The 18,125-nt window shown below is 41.7% G+C and overlaps 1 protein-coding gene across 2 annotated transcripts in view; it reads left to right on the top strand.

Annotated features, from left to right (window-relative positions):
* The window catches only part of LOC110486077 (potassium voltage-gated channel subfamily H member 1), a 50,593-nt gene that overhangs the window by 19,583 nt on the left and 12,885 nt on the right, over nt 1-18,125 (top strand). Inside the window, exons 9-11 of one of the 2 annotated variants that reach the window (XM_021557413.2) lie at nt 8,346-8,545; nt 8,635-8,887; nt 15,551-15,747. In XM_021557413.2, coding sequence (XP_021413088.1) covers nt 8,346-8,545; nt 8,635-8,887; nt 15,551-15,747 — 650 coding nt within the window. Of the gene's footprint in view, nt 1-8,345; nt 8,546-8,634; nt 8,888-10,232; nt 11,357-15,550; nt 15,748-18,125 lie in introns of those variants that run through there. The other variant, XM_036940727.1, reaches the window with a different exon arrangement.

Raw genomic sequence — 18,125 nt, forward strand, 5'->3', positions numbered from 1 at the left:
CATTGCGGTCCCGTCGATGTGGATAGGGGTGTGCTCCCTCTGCTGTTTCCTGAAGGCCATAATTAGCACCTTCGTGCTGAGGTTATTGTCCTGGTATCACTCCGCCAGGACCCTCACCTCACTGTTGGCCGTCTCGTCATTGTTGGTAATCAGACCTACTACTGTTGTGTCTTCTGCAAATGTGATGATTGAGTTGGAGGCGTGCGTGGCCAAGCAGTCATGGGTGAACAGGGAGTACAGGAGGGGGCTGAGCAGACACCCTTTTGGGGCCCCTGTGTTGAGGTTCAGCGAAGGACCCAGTTGCACAGGGCTGGGTTCAGGCGCAGGGCCCCAAGCTTAATGATGAGCTTGGAGGATACTATGGTGTTGAAGGCTGAGCTATAGTCAATGAACAGCATTCTTACATAGATATTCCTCTTGTCCAGATGGGATAGGGCAGTGTGCAGTGCGATGGTTCAAGCCTAACACAGGATCCTAGGGAATATACGATCACAGGGGGTGTTTTGGACTCGTATTGTCTTACGCAACCAGCAGACACATTCAGTGTCAATGATCTAGAACAAAAGCTCAAGGCAACATACAATTCCAACCCTTGCACACACACACACTCCTCACTCTGACAGTTAGCTACCTGCAGCCAAAGCCCAGCTTGCTGCCTTATCCAAGTGTCACCAAAGAGAGACCCTGTGCTTGACGGCAAGCCCTAATGGTGATCACTCCCCATGAGGCAACATTTGGAGTTGAGAAGTAGTGAGAGTTTGTGCCTACAGGGCTCGGCGAATACACTCTTAGGAATGACTGTGTGCGAGCCAGCCTGGACAAAGCCCCAGACATGAGCTAAGTGGCTTGTCAGCTAGCTCTGCGTTTAATTTAGATTTAGGAGTCACACTTAATGTGTGCCACGGACGATCAAACACACTGAGTGTTAGGGCCACTGCATGGTACTAGATTTGTGAGAACTCGTTGCCATAGCAACCAACGTCCAGGTGGACCATATTAGCTCATTAGCGTAGTAATTTGTGTATACTCTAATCTACTGTGCCTTATTACTTGGACTGATCTTTTTATTGATGCACTGAGTACCTGAGACTACTTCATGAGCCGGCTCAAGAATGCAATGGTAAAAATAGATGATCCAGTTCCCTATGAAAGCACCTGGTTCGGCAGACCTCACACAGCATAGTTTCACTACCCCAGTTTCTCCTAGCCTCAAAGCCTGGTTACATTTCGACTCGTTAACGTGACATATATCACATGTAGAGGGTTCCACTACTGTAAAATAAGAACTCGAATCAACCTCAGAATCTCAGATCCTCAGTGAGACCAATTGCTGCTTTAATTTTTCAATATACAGTACCAGTCACAAGTTTGGACACACTGACTCATTCAATGGGTTTTCTTTATTTTTACTATTTTCTACATTGTAGAATAATAGTGAAGACATCAGAACAATGAAATAACACATCATGGAGTAACCAAAAAAGTATATATATTTTAGATTCTTCAAAGTAGCCACACTTTGCCTTGATGACAGCTTTGCACACTCTTGGCATTCTCTCAACCAGCTGCATGAGGTAGTCATCTGAAATGTTTTTCCAACAGTCTTAAATGAGTTTCCACATATGCTGAGCACTTGTTGGCTGCTTTTCCTTCACTCTGCGGTCCAACTCATCCCAAACCACCTAAATTGGGTTGAGGTCGGTGATTGTGGAGGCCAGGTCATCTGGTGCAGCACCATCACTCTCCTTCGTTGTCAAATAGCCCTTACTCAGCCTGGAGGTGTGCTTTGGGTAATTGTCCTGTTGAAAAACAAATAATAGTCCCACGAAGTGCAAAACAGAAGGGATGGAGTATCGCTGCAGAATGCTGTGGTAGCCATGCTGGTTAAGTGTGCCTTGAATTCTAAATAAATCACAGACAGTGTCACCAGCAAAGCACCATCACACCTCCTCCATGCTTCACTGTGGGAACTACACATGCGGAGATCATCCGTTCACCTCATCTGTGTCTCACAAAGACACGGTGGTTAGAGGACAGATTTCCACCAGTCTAATGTCCATTGCTAATTTTTCTTGGCCCAAGCAATTCTCTTCTTCTTCTTGGTTTCCTTTAGTAGTGGTGTCTTTGCAGCTATTTGACCACGAAGGCCTGATTCACGCAGTCTCCTCTGAACAGTTGATATTGAGATGTATGTTACTAAGTAATGGTGCCTGAGAGGATGGCCGCCGTTTTATTTTTTTTCGCATTGTTTGTAACTTATTTTGTACATAAAGTTGCTACTACTGTCTCTTATGACCGAAAAGAGCTTCTGGACATCAGAACAGTGATTACTCACCTTGAACTAGACAGCACATTTTTCTTTAATGAGTCGGACGAGAGGGATTTACTCCAGACACCCGGCGAGGCCCTCATCCCCGTCATTCGCAGGAGAAAAAGACGGAGATATCGCGAGTCGTGGCTGAATGATGACATGAATAACATACAGCTGTCGGGTTACACGTTACACACTGTATCAGCAGGATAGAACAGCAGCCTCTGGTAAGACAAGGGGTGGAGGTCTATGTATATTTGTAAACAACAGCTGGTGCACGATATCTTAAGGAAGCCTCAAGGTTTTGCTCGCCTGAGGTAGAGTATCTCATGATAAGCTGAAGACCACACTATCGACCAAGAGAATGTTCATCTATATTCTTCGTAGCTGTCTATTTACCAGCACAAACCGATTCTGGCACTAAGACCTCACTCAATGAGCTGTATGCGGCCATAAGCAAACAGGAAAACGCTCATCCAGAGGCGGCGCTCCTAGTGGCCGGGGACTTTAATGCGGGGAAACTTAAATCCGTTTTACCTAATTACTACCAGCATGTTAAATGTACGAAGGGGAAAAAACTCTAGACCACCTTTACTCCACACACAGAGATGAGTACTAAGCTCTCCCTCGCCCTCCATTTGGCAAATCTGACCATAATTCTATCCTCCTGATTCCTGATTACAAGCAAAAACTAAAGCAGGATGCCCCAGTGACTCGGTCAATAAAAAAAGAGGTCAGATGAGGCAGATGCTAAGCTACAGGACTGTTTTAATAGCACAGACTGGAATATGTTCCGAGATTCTTCCGGAGTACACGACATCTGTCACTGGCTTCATCAATAAGTGCATCGATGACGTCCCCCCCACAGTGACTCTACATACCCCAACCAGAAGCCATGGATTACAGAGAACATCCACACTGAGCTAAAGGGTAGAGCTGCCGCTTTAAAGGAGCGGGACTCTAACCCGGAAGCTTATAAGAAATCCCGCTATGCCGTCCAATTAACCATCAACAGGCAAAGTGTCAATAAACAGGTCAACATTCACAAGGCCAGACGGATTACCAGGCCATGTACTCCAAGCATGCGCTGACCAACTGGCAAGTGTCTACACTGACATTTTCAACCTCTCTCTGTCTGAGTCAATAATACCAACATGTTTCAAGCAGACCACCATAGTTCCTGTGCCGATGAACACTGCCTAAATGACTACCGACCCATAGCACTCACGTCTGTAGCGATGAAGTACTTTGAAAGGCTGGGCATGGCTCACATCAACACTAATATCCCAGAAACCCTAGACCCACTCCAATTTGCAGATCGCCACAGCAGATCCACAGATGATGCAATCTCTCTTTCAATCCACACTGTCCTTTCACACCTGGACAAAAGGAACACCTATGTGAGAATGCTATTCATTGACAACAGCTCAGCTTTCAACACCATAGTGCCCTCAAAGCTCATCACTAAGCTAAGGACCCTGGGACTAAACACCTCCCTCTGAAACTGGATCCTGGACTTCCTGATGGGCCGCCCCCAGGTGGTAAGGGTAGTTAACAACACATCTGCCATGCTGATCCTCAACACGGGGGCCCCTCATGCACAGTCCCCTGCTGTGCTCCCTGTTCACTCGTGACTGCATGGCCAGGCACAACTCCAACACCATCATTAAGTTTTCTGATGACACAACAGTGGTAGGCCTGATCACCGACAATGACGAGACAGCTTATAGAGAGGAGGTCAGAGACCTGGCCATGTGGTGCCAGGACAACAACCTCTCCCTCAACGTGATCAAGACAAAGGAGATGATTGTGGACTACAGGAAAGGAGGACCGAGCAACGCCCCATTCTCATCGACCAGGCTGTAGTGGAGCAGGTTGAGAGTTTCAAGTTCCTTCGTGTCCATATCACTGCCTGGTATGGCAACTGCTCGGCCTCCGACCGTAAGGCACTACAAGGGGTAGTGCGTACGGCCCAGTACTTCACCAGTACATCATACCAGGTGGTGTCAAAGGAAGGCCCTAAAACTTGTCAAAGACTCCAGCCACCCTAGTCATAGACTGTTCTCTCTGCTATCGCACGGCAACCGGAGCACCAAGTCTAGGTCCAAGATTCTTCTATTTACATTTACGCTGCTGCTACTCTGTTTATTATCTATGCAGTCACTTTAATAACTCTACCTACTTGTACATATTACCCCAATTACCTCGACTAACCAGTGCCCCCGCACATTGACTCTGTACCGGTACCCCCTGTATGTAGCCTCGCTATTGTTAGTTTACTGCTGCTCTTTAATTATTTGTTACTTTTGTTTCTTTGTATTTTTCTTAACTGCATTGTTGGTTAAGGGCTTGTAAGTAAGCATTTCACTGTAAGGTTGTATAGTGCATGTGACTAATACAATTTGATTTGATTTGAACTCTGCAAAGCATTTATTTGGGCTGTAATTTCTGAGGCTGGTAACTCTAATGAACTCTGGGTCTTCCTTTCCTGTGGCTGTCCTCATGAGAGCCACTTTCATCACAGCGCTTGATGGTTTTTGCGACTGCACTTGAAGAAACTTTCGAAGTTCTTCGAATATTGTTGATTGACTGACCATGTCTTAAAGTAATGATGGACTGTCATTTCTCTTTGCTTATTTGAGCTGTTCTTGCCTTAATATGGACTTCGTATTTTACCAAATAGGGCTATCTTCTGTATACCACCCCTACCTTGTCACAACACAACTGATTGGCTCAAACGCATTAAGAAGGAAAGAAATTCCACAAATTAACAAGGCACACCTGTTAATTGAAATGCATTCCAGATGACAACCTCATGAAGCTGGTTGAGAGAATGCCAAGAATGTGCAAAGCTGTCGCCAAGGCAAAGGATGGCTACTTTGAATTATCTCAAATATCAAATATTTTTTTATTTATTTGACACTTTTTTGGTTACTACATGATTCCATATGTGTTATTTCATTGTTTTGATGTCTCACTATTATTCTATAATGTAAAATTGTACAATGGCCAGCATCCCGGAGTCGCCTCTTCACTGTTGACGTTGAGACTGGTGTTTTGCGGGTACTATTTAATGAAGCTGCCAGTTGAGAACTTGTGAGGCATCTGTTTCTCAAACTAGACACTCAAATGTACTTGTCCTCTTGCTCAGTTGTGCACTGGGTCCTCCCACTCCTCTTTTTATTCTGGTTAGAGCCCGTTGGGACAGTTCTGTGAAGGGAGTAGTACCGTTTCTTGGCAATTTCTCGCATGGAATAGCCTTCATTTCACTGAACAAGAATAGACGGACGAGTTTCAAAAGAAAGTCTTTGTTTCTGGACATTTTGAGCCTGTAATCGAACCCACAAATGCTGATGCTCCAGATACTCAACTAGTCTAAAGAAGGCCATTTTTATTGCTTCTTTAATCAGGATAATAGTTTTCAGCTGTGCTAACATAATTGCAAAAGGGTTTTCTAATGATCAATTAGCCTTTTAATATAATACACTTGGGTTAGCTAACACAATGTGACATTGGAACACAGGAGTGATGGTTACTGATAGTGGGCCTCTTTACGCCTGTGTAGATATTCAATTTTAAAAAATCAGCTGTTTCCAGCAACAATAGTCATTTACAACATTAACAATGTCTACACTGTATTTCTGATCAATTTGATGTTATTTTAATGGACAACATTTTACATTTTCTTTCAAAAACAAGGACATTTCTAAGTGACCCCAAACTTTTGAATGGTAGTGTACATTCACACACACACACACACACACACACACACACACACACACACACACACACACGTATATACAAACATACAGTGCATTTGGAACGTATTCAGACCCCTTCCCTTTTTACACATTTTGTTGTGTTACAGCCTTATTCTAAAATGTATTAAATTATATATTTTTTTGCACACAATACCTCATAATGACAAAGCGAAAACAGGTTTTTAGACTTTTTTGCAAATTTATTACAATTAAAAAACATACCTTATTTACATAAGTATTCAGACCCTTTGCTTTGAGATTTGAAATTGAGCTCAGGTGCATCCTATTTCCATTGATTATCCTTGAGGTGTTTCTACAACTTGATTTGAGTCCACCTGTGGTAAATGTAATGTATTGGACATGATTTGGAAAGGTACACACCTGTCTATATAAGATCCCACAGTTGGCAGTGCATGTCAGAGCAAAAATCAAGCCATGAGGTCGAAGGAATTGTCCGTAGAGCTATTAAGAGACAGGAATTGTGTCGAGGCATAGATCTGGAGAAGGGTCCAAAAAAATTTTTGCAGCATCGAAGGTCCCCAAAAACACAGTGGCCTCCATCATTGTCAAATGGAAGAAGTGTGGAACCACAAGAATCTTCCTAGAGCTGGCTCTAGAGAAGGGGGAGAAGGGCCTTGGTCAGGGAGGTGACCAAGAACCCAATGGTAACTCTGACAGAGCTTCAGAACCTTCCAGAAGGACAACCATCTCTGCAGCAGTCCACCAATCAGGCCTTTATGGTAGAGTGGCTAGACTGAAGCCTCTTTGGCCTGAATGCCAAGGGACACGTCTGGATGAAACCAGGTACTGCTCATCACCTGACCAATACTATCCCTACGGTGAAGCATGGCGGTGGCAGAAACATGCTGTGGTGATGTTTTTCAGGGGCAGGGACTGGGAGAATAGTCAGGATCGAGGGAAAGATGAAAGGAGCGAAGTACAGTGAGATCCTTGATGAAAATCTGCTCAAGACCTCAAACTAGGGCGAAGGTTCACCTTCCAACAGGATAACGACCCTAAGCACACAGCCAAGACAACGTAGGAGTGGCTTCGGGACAAGTCTCTGAATCCAGTTACAATTAAATTACACTCTTAAATTGCTTCTGATAACTGAATGATCCAGCCTAGTGTATGTTGTCAGAACAGTCCCAAGCTGTTGCATTTAACAGTAGTCAACAGTATCCTGATGCATTTTTATCACAGGCGGCTACCCTTAGTTCAGTTCTGTGGCTTGATCAGACAGTTCTATTTGGCCCATCACTCATCACTGCAGCGGCTGGAAAAATGACAGACGTTTTTAGCCCAGCCTAATGCCTCTGAGCGTTGCCCCATTGTGTATATGACAGGCCCTCTCTCGTCTCCCTGACTGTTTACCTGTTGTGCTCGCTCGTCGCCTCTGCGAGGATCGATTGCATCAGCAGCAACAATAATATAGTCATGTCATCCACCTTCTAAAACGTCCTTTGGCAAGGTTGCTCAATATCCCCTTCAGTTTAACAATTATGATGACCCTTTGGTTATAATAAAGCCAGTGATTTTTCAGCTTTTAGTGTGCCACCTGAACGATTGAAAACGAGCACTATGTTTCACTTCCCTTGAAAATGAATGCCACCGGTGTCATCACTAATGGCTGACAGGACCTCTATTGATTTCTCTGACCCTGCTGTGGAGGAGTGGGACACTGGAAGGGGAATAGGGCGACACATTCTCAGGCAAAGTGCTGACTTGGGTATGAATTGTGAGAGCCGATATTGATTGGGTAGCTGCGGGATTGAGACAGAATGAGAGATGGCTGATTGGTCAGCAGTCAGTGGGAAGTGAGAGGGAGTGTGACACCATTTTGTCTTGACAGACCATCTCCCAAAGCCCATTATGACCAATGGAGAGATAATGTCCGTGTAGAAGAAGATACGATTAATGTAACGTGCCACTTGTTTTGCTACACACATCGCTGCATTTGCAAGGGCACACAATGATGTTTCCAAGTTATGACTGTGAATATGGGGATATTATTGTGATAGATTTACAGACTGTTGTCTGCCAAAAGAAAACATTACGAATGGTTCCTTTGGGTCTCTAGTGTTCTGTTCTTTCACTATTAATAATACACAGAACAGTCTTGTCAGTGGACAAAATGCTAATAAACTCAAAACCATTATTCTTACCAGCTCATCATTTTAAGGGTCCCATTTGCTAGAATCCTTTAGTGAACACATCTACAGTAGGCCATATTTGCCAGCACATTGACCACACTCTTTATTGGTCTTTTCCAGCACTCCTGTATGCCACCATCTTCGGTAACGTGACCACCATCTTCCAGCAGATGTACGCCAACACCAACCGCTACCACGAGATGCTCAACAGCGTCCGCGACTTCCTCAAGCTCTACCAGGTGCCAAAGGGCCTCAGTGAACGCGTCATGGACTACATTGTCTCTACATGGTCCATGTCTAGAGGCATCGATACAGACAAGGTAACGCAAACATGGCTAACAATTTCCATACCATTTTGTTACCATCTCACAGTATGTGAATATGTATAAGTAACCTTCCTCTCCCGCAGGTGTTGCAGATCTGCCCCAAGGACATGCGGGCGGACATTTGCGTCCATCTTAACAGAAAGGTGTTCAAGGAGCACCCAGCCTTCCGACTAGCGAGCGATGGGTGCCTACGGGCCCTGGCCATGGAGTTCCAGACCACCCACAGTGCCCCTGGAGACCTCATCTACCACGCGGGCGAAAGTGTAGACAGCCTCTGTTTCGTGGTGTCCGGGTCCTTGGAGGTCATCCAGGACGATGAGGTTGTGGCCATATTAGGTGAGGGTTTATTTATTCTTAATTTTTAAACCTTCATTTATCCAGGAAGTGTAATTGAGGCCAGAAGACCAGAGGGAGACATGGTCAAGAGGCCATCTTTGGTATCTGTATGTATAGTCAATATCTGACACTCGAAAACAATTGCATTATAAAATGGTGTGTTTTCATGACCATATTACACTTAGTGACCTTTAAATGCATAGAGCATTGCTGGACCTGGCTTATTGCTCATTTGGTGGAATTGAGGTTAGAGTAAAGTGGATTGCGCTGAAAAACATGTTTCCTGTTTGTGTACACCTGACTGTAAGATATTGCATCACATTAGTATTCAAGACGACAATAGAGACTCCACCCCTCCACAATAGAGATCCACCCCTTGATGTAGGTTCATGTCTGCTGCTTTAAAAGGTAAACCTGCCTCAAAATAGCAAATTACATCTGTGCTTCTTTTTAATGTTAATAAAAAGTGAATTTAAGCGTCCCTATTCTCTATACAATCTGTTCAGGAAGTATGCTCAAGGGCCTACATTGAGCAAACTCAATATTTTGATAGTCGCAATATTTTGATAGTCGATAGTTGCTTTTCACTTTCATACGAGCCGTGACAATATCTGTGCAACCCCTTAGGTCGATTCTCGTGAACCCGTTATTATGCGGAAACGAATGTTGTGAAAATTAGCAGTGAGCATGTCAAAGCAAACAGTAGTAGTCCTAACTCTAGTAAACAAAATCAGCTTTGTGTGGATCTCTGGAGGTGACGTACAGATGTAGGATCTTAATTTGAACCAGTTTGCTACAGCAGGAAAATAATCCTGCAGCAACAGGAAATGTGAATTATTATCTAGATTATGATGGAATATTTTTTTGTAGAGGTTGATACAAATCCAGTCTGAAAATCAAGTCTGGAATTTCAAAGTGGAAATTACAAACTTCAGAAGCCTTTTTTAAACCTCATATACTACAAGTAAAACATATCTGCATTGCAGGGAAGTTCCCTGCAACAGGGTGGTCAATAAAATAATTCATTATAATTAAGATCCTACATCTGTGTTCAACCACATGAGAAGTAACATGAAGACAAACGACACTTTCTGAAATGAAACTTTGAGAGTATACTGAACCTCTGTTGTCTGGGACGTGATGTGAAGAGGTCTACAGCAGGGTTCTCCAACCTTTTCTAGCATGAGAGCATCTTTAAAAAAAAATGAAAGATCAAAAATGTAAATAAATAAACTTAACATCACAATGTTGCGTCACCACAATATTTTGCTATATGGACAAAAATGGATTACATAATAGCTATATTAACCATATTTTCTCATCACTTTAAAATGACTTTCGGCAGGAAAGAAAATAGCCTTGCCGGAGAATTGCTGGATAATTTCTGCACAACACCGGGACCAGAATTGAAACCCCTGCTCTATTACAATTGAGTCAAAGTTTTTCAGTTTAGCCACCCCACTATATAGGAACAAACATGCCATATGTGTGTCAACCTGTAGTGGTTAATATTATTTTAAAATGCTTGTGTGATATAATAGTAAAAAATATAGAAATTGCTTTTGTATGTGTTATGCTGTGTTCATGTAGTGTCTTCCAAATAGACTTACAACACAGAGAACCTTTATCTTAGTTCCTCAAGAGAGAAGAGGCACTCTTGAGTCAGACCTCTGTTAGATGCATGATGGTCTGATAACTCCTCCTCAGAGATTAGCTGTGTCACTGAGACAGAAAAACGCCTGTAGGAAGTGGGATGATGAATTTACAATACTCTAGGGCTGCTCTCTGCATCCTTTCGGTGATTGTTTTTCCCTACAAATCGTCAAGCGAGAAGACTGGTTATCACGATGGAGCTCGTATTTACGCGAGGGATAAATATTTGGATTGCCCTCTCCCTCTAGCAGGGACTTAACCTTTAAGAAATGAGCAGGAGAATATCTCGCACTACTAGGGTCTTCACACTTACTAGGCTTTTTTGCAGTAATACCCTCAGCTACAGATATACTGGAATGTAAACTTGCGAGTTTGTCACGTTTCGACTCATGACACTCTCGAAAGTTGCCCCTCTAAGCACTGTAAACAGAACAACACTCTTACAGTAAAATTGTAATAGCAATGATTTTGAAATGGCTGAAATGTACATACATTTTCCGTATTTAAAAAAAACTTGTTTTATCGATTAAAAAAATTGCTGAAATTGTAGTAACAGCATGTTACATTCTAAAAATGGCCGCTGTAGCTTTACATCTCAACAGTGTTTTGTTGTTTTGCTTGACTGCATGGTGGTCCAGGCAAGAAGCAACTCCCCAGGGAATAATTGTTTTCGCTCGCAATTCGCCTTTGTCGATGTTTGCCTGTACAACTAGCGAACATAAAAAAAAATTAAGTGCAAGAATTGACATGACCTACCAACAGAAATACATATACACAATGTGTAAAAACCACAGCCCTGGGCAGGCCATTTCTGTTGGTAGGTCATGTCAATTCTTGCACTTAATTTTTTTTTATGTTCGCTAGTTGTACAGGCAAACATCGGCAAAGGCGAATTGCGAGCAAAAACAATTATTATACAAATGTTAAATGTTATTCTGTCTCTCACTGTTCAAATAAACCTACCATTAAAATTATAGACTGATCATTTCTTTGTCAGTGGACAAACGTACAAAATCAGCAGGGGATCAAAATCGTTTTTTTTTTTTCCATCATTAAATGTTATTGTTAAATGTTAAATGTTATTCTGTCTCTCACTGTTCAAATAAACCTACCATTAAAATTATAGACTGATCATTTCTTTGTCAGTGGACAAACGTACAAAATCAGCAGGGGATCAAAATCGTTTTTTTTTTTTCCATCATTAAATGTTATTGTTAAATGTTAAATGTTATTCTGTCTCTCACTGTTCAAATAAACCTACCATTAAAATTATAGACTGATAATTTCTTTGTCAGCGGGCAAACGTACAAAATCAACAGGGGAGCAAATACTTTTTCCCCCTCACTGTACATTTATTGTACGGGAGTTCTGATTTGGTTCCAAGTTTAGAATTTCTGCAAATTTGCCTAAGCAGACAGAGTGGTGAAATACAGTTCTTATAAGAAAATGTTCAAGAATTGAAGGTGCCAACAAATCATAAGAATGTTTTACGATCATATAGAAAAAATACAAATACAAAACAACTCGGGGATTGATCAAGTTCAGGTTTTCGGTTCGGCCAACAACCTAATATAATGACTTCCATGAAATTGATCAAATGAAGCCTGGTTTGTTCTAAGGTACCTTTTAATATGGTAGCTAGTGTAAGCCTAAAAGCTCCTATCTAGCTATGGATCAGCTAAACGTCAGCATTCCGCTACATTTGTAAGAATGCAGAAATAATTTTAGTTACATAGCTAATGTTACCTAGTCGTGTATGTTAATTTCCTCTTCCCATTGGGTTAGTATGAGTAACGTGTCATTAAAGCAATTTGTGCCAGATGTGGCTTGAGCGGATAAAATTGGACTTGTACTTCCCATTTTTCACAGATCACCTCAAATATCATCCAAGGGAAGAAAGGGTCTCCCAAAAAGCAAGCCATGGTGACAAAATGACAAGCTGTTTTTCTGTTACTGAATCAAAAAGGGACATTCATTTCCCTTTCAAATCAAAGTTTGTCAAATGTTTTCAGACCTCTAAAGTCATCTAATGTCAAGATGAAACCACATGACAACGTGTAGATCCAGCTGTATACCTCCACAAATAAATAGAAAAGTCAAGCACCGAATGAAACCAGGAAATTAGACAGTGCTTAACTTTTCCATTCATTTGTGGAGGTATCCACACAACATCATACAGTACATTTAATCTTGAAAGTACTGTACTTTTGAGGCCTGAAAACATCTGACAACTTTCATTTATGAGTGAAATGTCCCTTTTAATGGGACAATCAGCAGTTTATACATCAAGTGCTGGACATAAATCAATTATATGTACCCGTTGAGTCTTGAAGAATATAACGTATACATGGCTCATGAGCTTAGTACAACTGTCTTACCCCATCAGAACCCCAAATATAAGCTTGTTTAAGTTCAATGTAAACAAAGTCAATCCAAACAAACACTATGAGCCTCAAAACATGGTTAAAACGAATATCATGGATGGTCAGTCCTTGCATCCTTAGCTTGTCTATGAATTTGAGAGTGGTAACATTTCTCCAGCCCCAGGAGAGGAGTTCACTTTGTTATTGTTATTGTGGTGGAAGGACACATCACGCTCTGACATGCCATATACCACTTGAGAGCTTCTTAGCTTCCGTGTTGTAAGAAAGTATTCCCATATCTCTATGACAAACACAAATTGTTTTATTTCGAGCTTAATTTTAAAAAAAATAATGTTATTTGTAGATGTGAAACATAACCACTTTGTGTTCGTCACAGACAGACTAAATCTTAAAGCTGAAGTTGTAACGTTTCGGCTAGTGTGTGAATGGCGTCACTGAGGACGCAGGGCAGAACATTTTCTGTCACCAGTTCTATGAAATGGTGCCAAATGGTGTAACTAAATATGATCATATCTATTTTACAGTTATAAGGTGAACTCTTAGTAGTCGTTTTCTAAATTGGTTGTTACTATATTAAGAAAGCATGTAAGTCATTTCAAGCCCTATTCATTAAGTATGTTGAATAGGAACTATGTTGAATAGGAACTAAGTCATAATATTTCATATTTTCATGTAATTGAGCTTGTGTCCTCAAAAGTGAGAATCAGCAATGTATTTTTACTAGAAAAGGGGAGATTTTTATCTTTCTTGGAGTATGTGGCATTAAACCTTATTGTTTATGTCCGTCTCATGATGGACATACCCAAACTTAATTATTTATTTAGGCGGAAATCTACATACAGGCATTATGCAACGTTTCCACATGCAAATAACCCTTAATGTCCAAACATCGTTCAAAGCTGTATACAGTTGTTTGTTTGTTTGTGGTGTGACCGGTTGGTCCGAAACAGTAAACTTCAGTCATAAATGTCTTCTTTTTTTTAATGAAGAGTTCTCCCCCTCTATACTGAAAAAATATATAAATGCAACATGCAACAATTTCAATTATTTTTACTGAGTTAGTTAATATAAGGAAATCAGTCATTTATAGTAAATTCATTAGGCCCTAATCTATGGATTTCACATAACTGGGCAGGGGCACAGCCATGGATGGGCCTGAGAGAGCATAGGCCCACCCACTTGGAAGTCAGGCCCAGCCAATCAGAATGAATTTTTCCCCACAAAAGTGCTTTATTACAGACATAAATACTCCTCAGTTTCATCACCTTCATCACCTCCACCTTACCGAGTCCTCCTAGACCCACTTCAGTTTGCATACCGCCCCAACAGGTCCACAGATGACGCAATTGCCTGCACACTGCCCTATCCCATCTGGACAAGAGGAATACCTATGTAAGAATGCTGTTCATTGACTAAAGCTCAGCATTCAACAGTACCCTCCAAGCTCATCATCAAGCTGAAGGCCCTGGGTCTCAACTCGGCCCTGTGCAATTGGGTCCTGGACTTTCTGACGGGCCGTCCCCAGGTGGTGAAGGTAAAAGACAACATCTCCATTTCGCTGACCCTCAACACTAGGGCCCCTGTTCACCCACGACTGCGTGGCCATGCACGCCTCCAACTCAATCATTAAGTTTGCAGACGACACAACGGTAGTGGGCTTGATTACCAACAACGACGAGACAACCTACAGGGAGGAGGTGAGGGCACTCGGAGTGTGGTGTCAGGAAAACAACCTCTCCCTCGACGTCAACTAAACAAAGGAGATGATTGTGGTCTTCAGGAAACAGCAGAGGGAGCACCCCCCTGTCCACATAGACGGGACAGCAGTGGAGAAGGTGGAAAGTTTTAAGTTCCTCGGCGTACACATCACGGACAAACTGAAATGGGTAGTTGTTGTGCAATTGTTAGATTACTGCACTGTCAGATCTAGAAGCACAAGCATTTCGCTACACTCGCATTAACATCTACTAACCATGTGTATGTGACCGATAAAATTGGATTTGATTTTGTACTGTAACTCCAAAAGCTCCCATAAGCTGTCTGATGCATTTCATCAATTCAATTTGGACACGGGAAAAGGACAGATTTGTATTTTCACGTGTGAAAAACAAAAGGTCTGCATATATGTTAATAACCATGGCTTATAGAGTCTTGGCTAATACTTTTTTAGATCTGTTTCCAGAAAAGTAGGAGCTTGGTGGAGTGAGGGATGCAGCTTGACATTAGTAAGAGGTGCAATATGTTGTTTACAGCTCAGTACAGGGTCTGTTTGCCTTGTAGGCGACAAGGCTTCTACAATTGGTATCACAAATGCACTGTGTATCATTTCTCCCCCGTTGGTCTCAAACTAGATATTTTTTAAATGACCTGTTACATAATGCACTCTTTTTCAATGGTAAATTTCTTTGTTTGTTATTAACATTGTACAGGCAGTTTGCAATTAAAGCACATTTCAGCATAGAAGTATGACCTTGGGCTTTTTTACTTTGTATTACCATGAAAGGCTGCAAGATTTGCTTCATGTCAGTTAGATTCATATCATTGTGGATGGATGGGGTTTCCTTTGTTATCATTCACCTCACTATTTATCTCTCCCCTTTCTATCGCCGTTTTTTTATCTTCACAGGAAAGGGAGACGTGTTTGGGGACATCTTCTGGAAGGAGGTGACCCTAGCCCAGGCTTGCGCCAACGTTCGGGCCTTGACTTACTGCGACCTCCACGTCATCAAGCGTGACGCTCTGCAGAAAGTTCTGGAGTTCTACACGGCCTTCTCCAACCACTTCTCCCGCAACCTGCTGCTCACCTATAACCTCAGAAAGAGGGTAAGCTGCCCGGGGGCATTGCTCTCTCTCTGACTGTGTCTCGATGTTCTCCAATAGCTTATTGATTGGCAAAAAGATTGGGTAGACTCCTAAGTTATGTATTTTTCACCTATCCAGTCCTTTCTGAACAGTGGTCTGGAAGGAAACAAGAGCTATTTAAGAATATTGGTACAGAGATCTCTCTGTGTCCCGTAGTTCAAAAAAGCAAAGGTGATGGCATCTCCATCAATGAATGGTGCTCTTATTTATTTAAAAAAGCTGACACTTCAATACAACCTCAATTGATCTTTCTCAAAGCTTGCTTTTTTGGTGGCACCTTCTCTTTATGGGAACTGCTTAAAGATAGACGCAGCAATATTTCATCATCAAACACAGTGGGGCAACTTTTGGCTAGACATCAACAACAGCCCAAAAAATGTACTTCTGCCTTACAGGCATAAACAACAACAATCTGCCAAAACTGATGTCATTGCTGAGTCTACCTTCATCATGCAGAGTCAGTTGTACTGAGTGTCTCACACTTCATTTGTGATTCTGGCCTTGCTGTTTCACCATAGTTAATCTCATTCCCAATGCTCGCAATAACTGGGGACGAGATTCTCTGTGAAATGTCTCTTAAAATAACTTTCTTGGACCAAAAGGAATTGAGATCGAAATAGTGGCCAGTTCCCGGTCTTTGTGTTGCATAGTACAATATTTCCTTTCAGGGTAAAATGCACAAAGTGATATTGGACAAATGTTGAATAATTTCTCAATAATGAATTCACCTTGTCCTCCATTTTCATCAAAATGTCCTTGTCTCTTTTGTTTCTGTCATTTTACCTGTAAAAAGATAAGGCCTCTAAACAAAGTATCAACTCCAGTATGCGCCATCAACCCAGGTCGCTTGTGTTAAACGCATTGCTCCAATAGGATTAACTAATTTAGGGGGAACTGTAAGGTGGGCTTATTAGCGAGGATTGTTACAGTATGACAATCATCATGGTGTTTGAATAGTATATTATAAATGCTTTATTTGACAGATTATTATTGATGCAGATTTATTGATTCTTTTTTAATGTTGCATTTGTTTTTACAAATGGTCCGCAATGTCTTATTGATCTGAATATCAGTGCTGTAATCTTCTAGCCTTTAACCATTGACTTTTTACACCCACTCAAACACTCAAAACTTGTAAACTGAGAACATCACTAAAAATCCACAGCATTTCCTATAAAAGATCAAGTACTGAAATTGATTCAACTTTGCTGAAGAAAACACAGCATAGTAACGAGGAGGACATAGCTTATTCATCAGAAGGTGCTGTTGATTCATCAAGATGCAATCCTCTGTCCTTGTCGTCATCATGCAATTCAAACTTGAGTATATGTTAGGCAATAGAGGTCATGTTGACTAATACGATGACTCACTTTTACAGCATATCCTATTATGGTTCGTCACGATCTGCACCCTTAGCCGTGGTGTATGCGGTTTCTTGCGGTCATCAAGGTTATTGCTTTGTTTAGTCTAGAAAAGCTTTCAGGTGCAGAAGCCTCTTCAGGCAGCCACTAATCCACCATACTTTTCAGGTTAGGTAACCACAGGGGTTGATTTGGCTAAAACCTGCTGTGAGGTATGCTACAGGGCAGTGATCATTAGGCACCAAATTGAAGAACTACCTGGACCTGTCCAATTAGAAACGCTCATTGTTGTTTTCTATCGTGTGCCCTAATGAACACGACCCTGGTTCCGACATAGTGTCGTGGTGCCCCTTTCTGTAGGTTATACCCATGGAATCAGTAACACACCAATTGATGGGCCTATTCTGGAGGCCCATCATAATAGCTTTTGATGTCTGTCGACAACCACAATTTTTCATAGACCTTTGCATTAACGCGAGCTGATTAGGCATTTAGACGGTGAATGTCGATAAGGTCAAATATTGATGAGTATACTAAGTCATATCAATTTCAGAAATACATTGATTGCATAATTGACATAGTAGATACAGTTGAAGTCGGTAGTTTACATACACCTTAGCCAAATACCAAAAAAAAATCCCTGTCTTAGGTCAGTTAGGATCGCCACTTTATTTTAAGAATGTGAAATGTCGGAATAATAGTAGAGAGTGATTTATTTCAGCTTTTATTTCTTTCATTACATTCCCAGTGGGTCAGAAGTTTACATACACTTAATTAGTATTTGGTAGCATTGCCTTTAAATTGTTTAACTTAGGTCAAACGTTTTGGGTAGCATTCTATAAGCTTCCCACAATAAGTTGGGTGAATTTTGGCCCATTCCTCCTGACAGAGCTGGTGTAACTGAGTCAGGTTTGTAGGCCTCCTTGCTCGCACACGCTTTTTCAGTTCTGCCCACACATTCTCTATGGGATTGAAGTC

The sequence above is a fragment of the Oncorhynchus mykiss genome, chromosome 13, assembly GCF_013265735.2.
Source record: "Oncorhynchus mykiss isolate Arlee chromosome 13, USDA_OmykA_1.1, whole genome shotgun sequence".
NCBI lineage: Eukaryota > Metazoa > Chordata > Actinopteri > Salmoniformes > Salmonidae > Oncorhynchus > Oncorhynchus mykiss.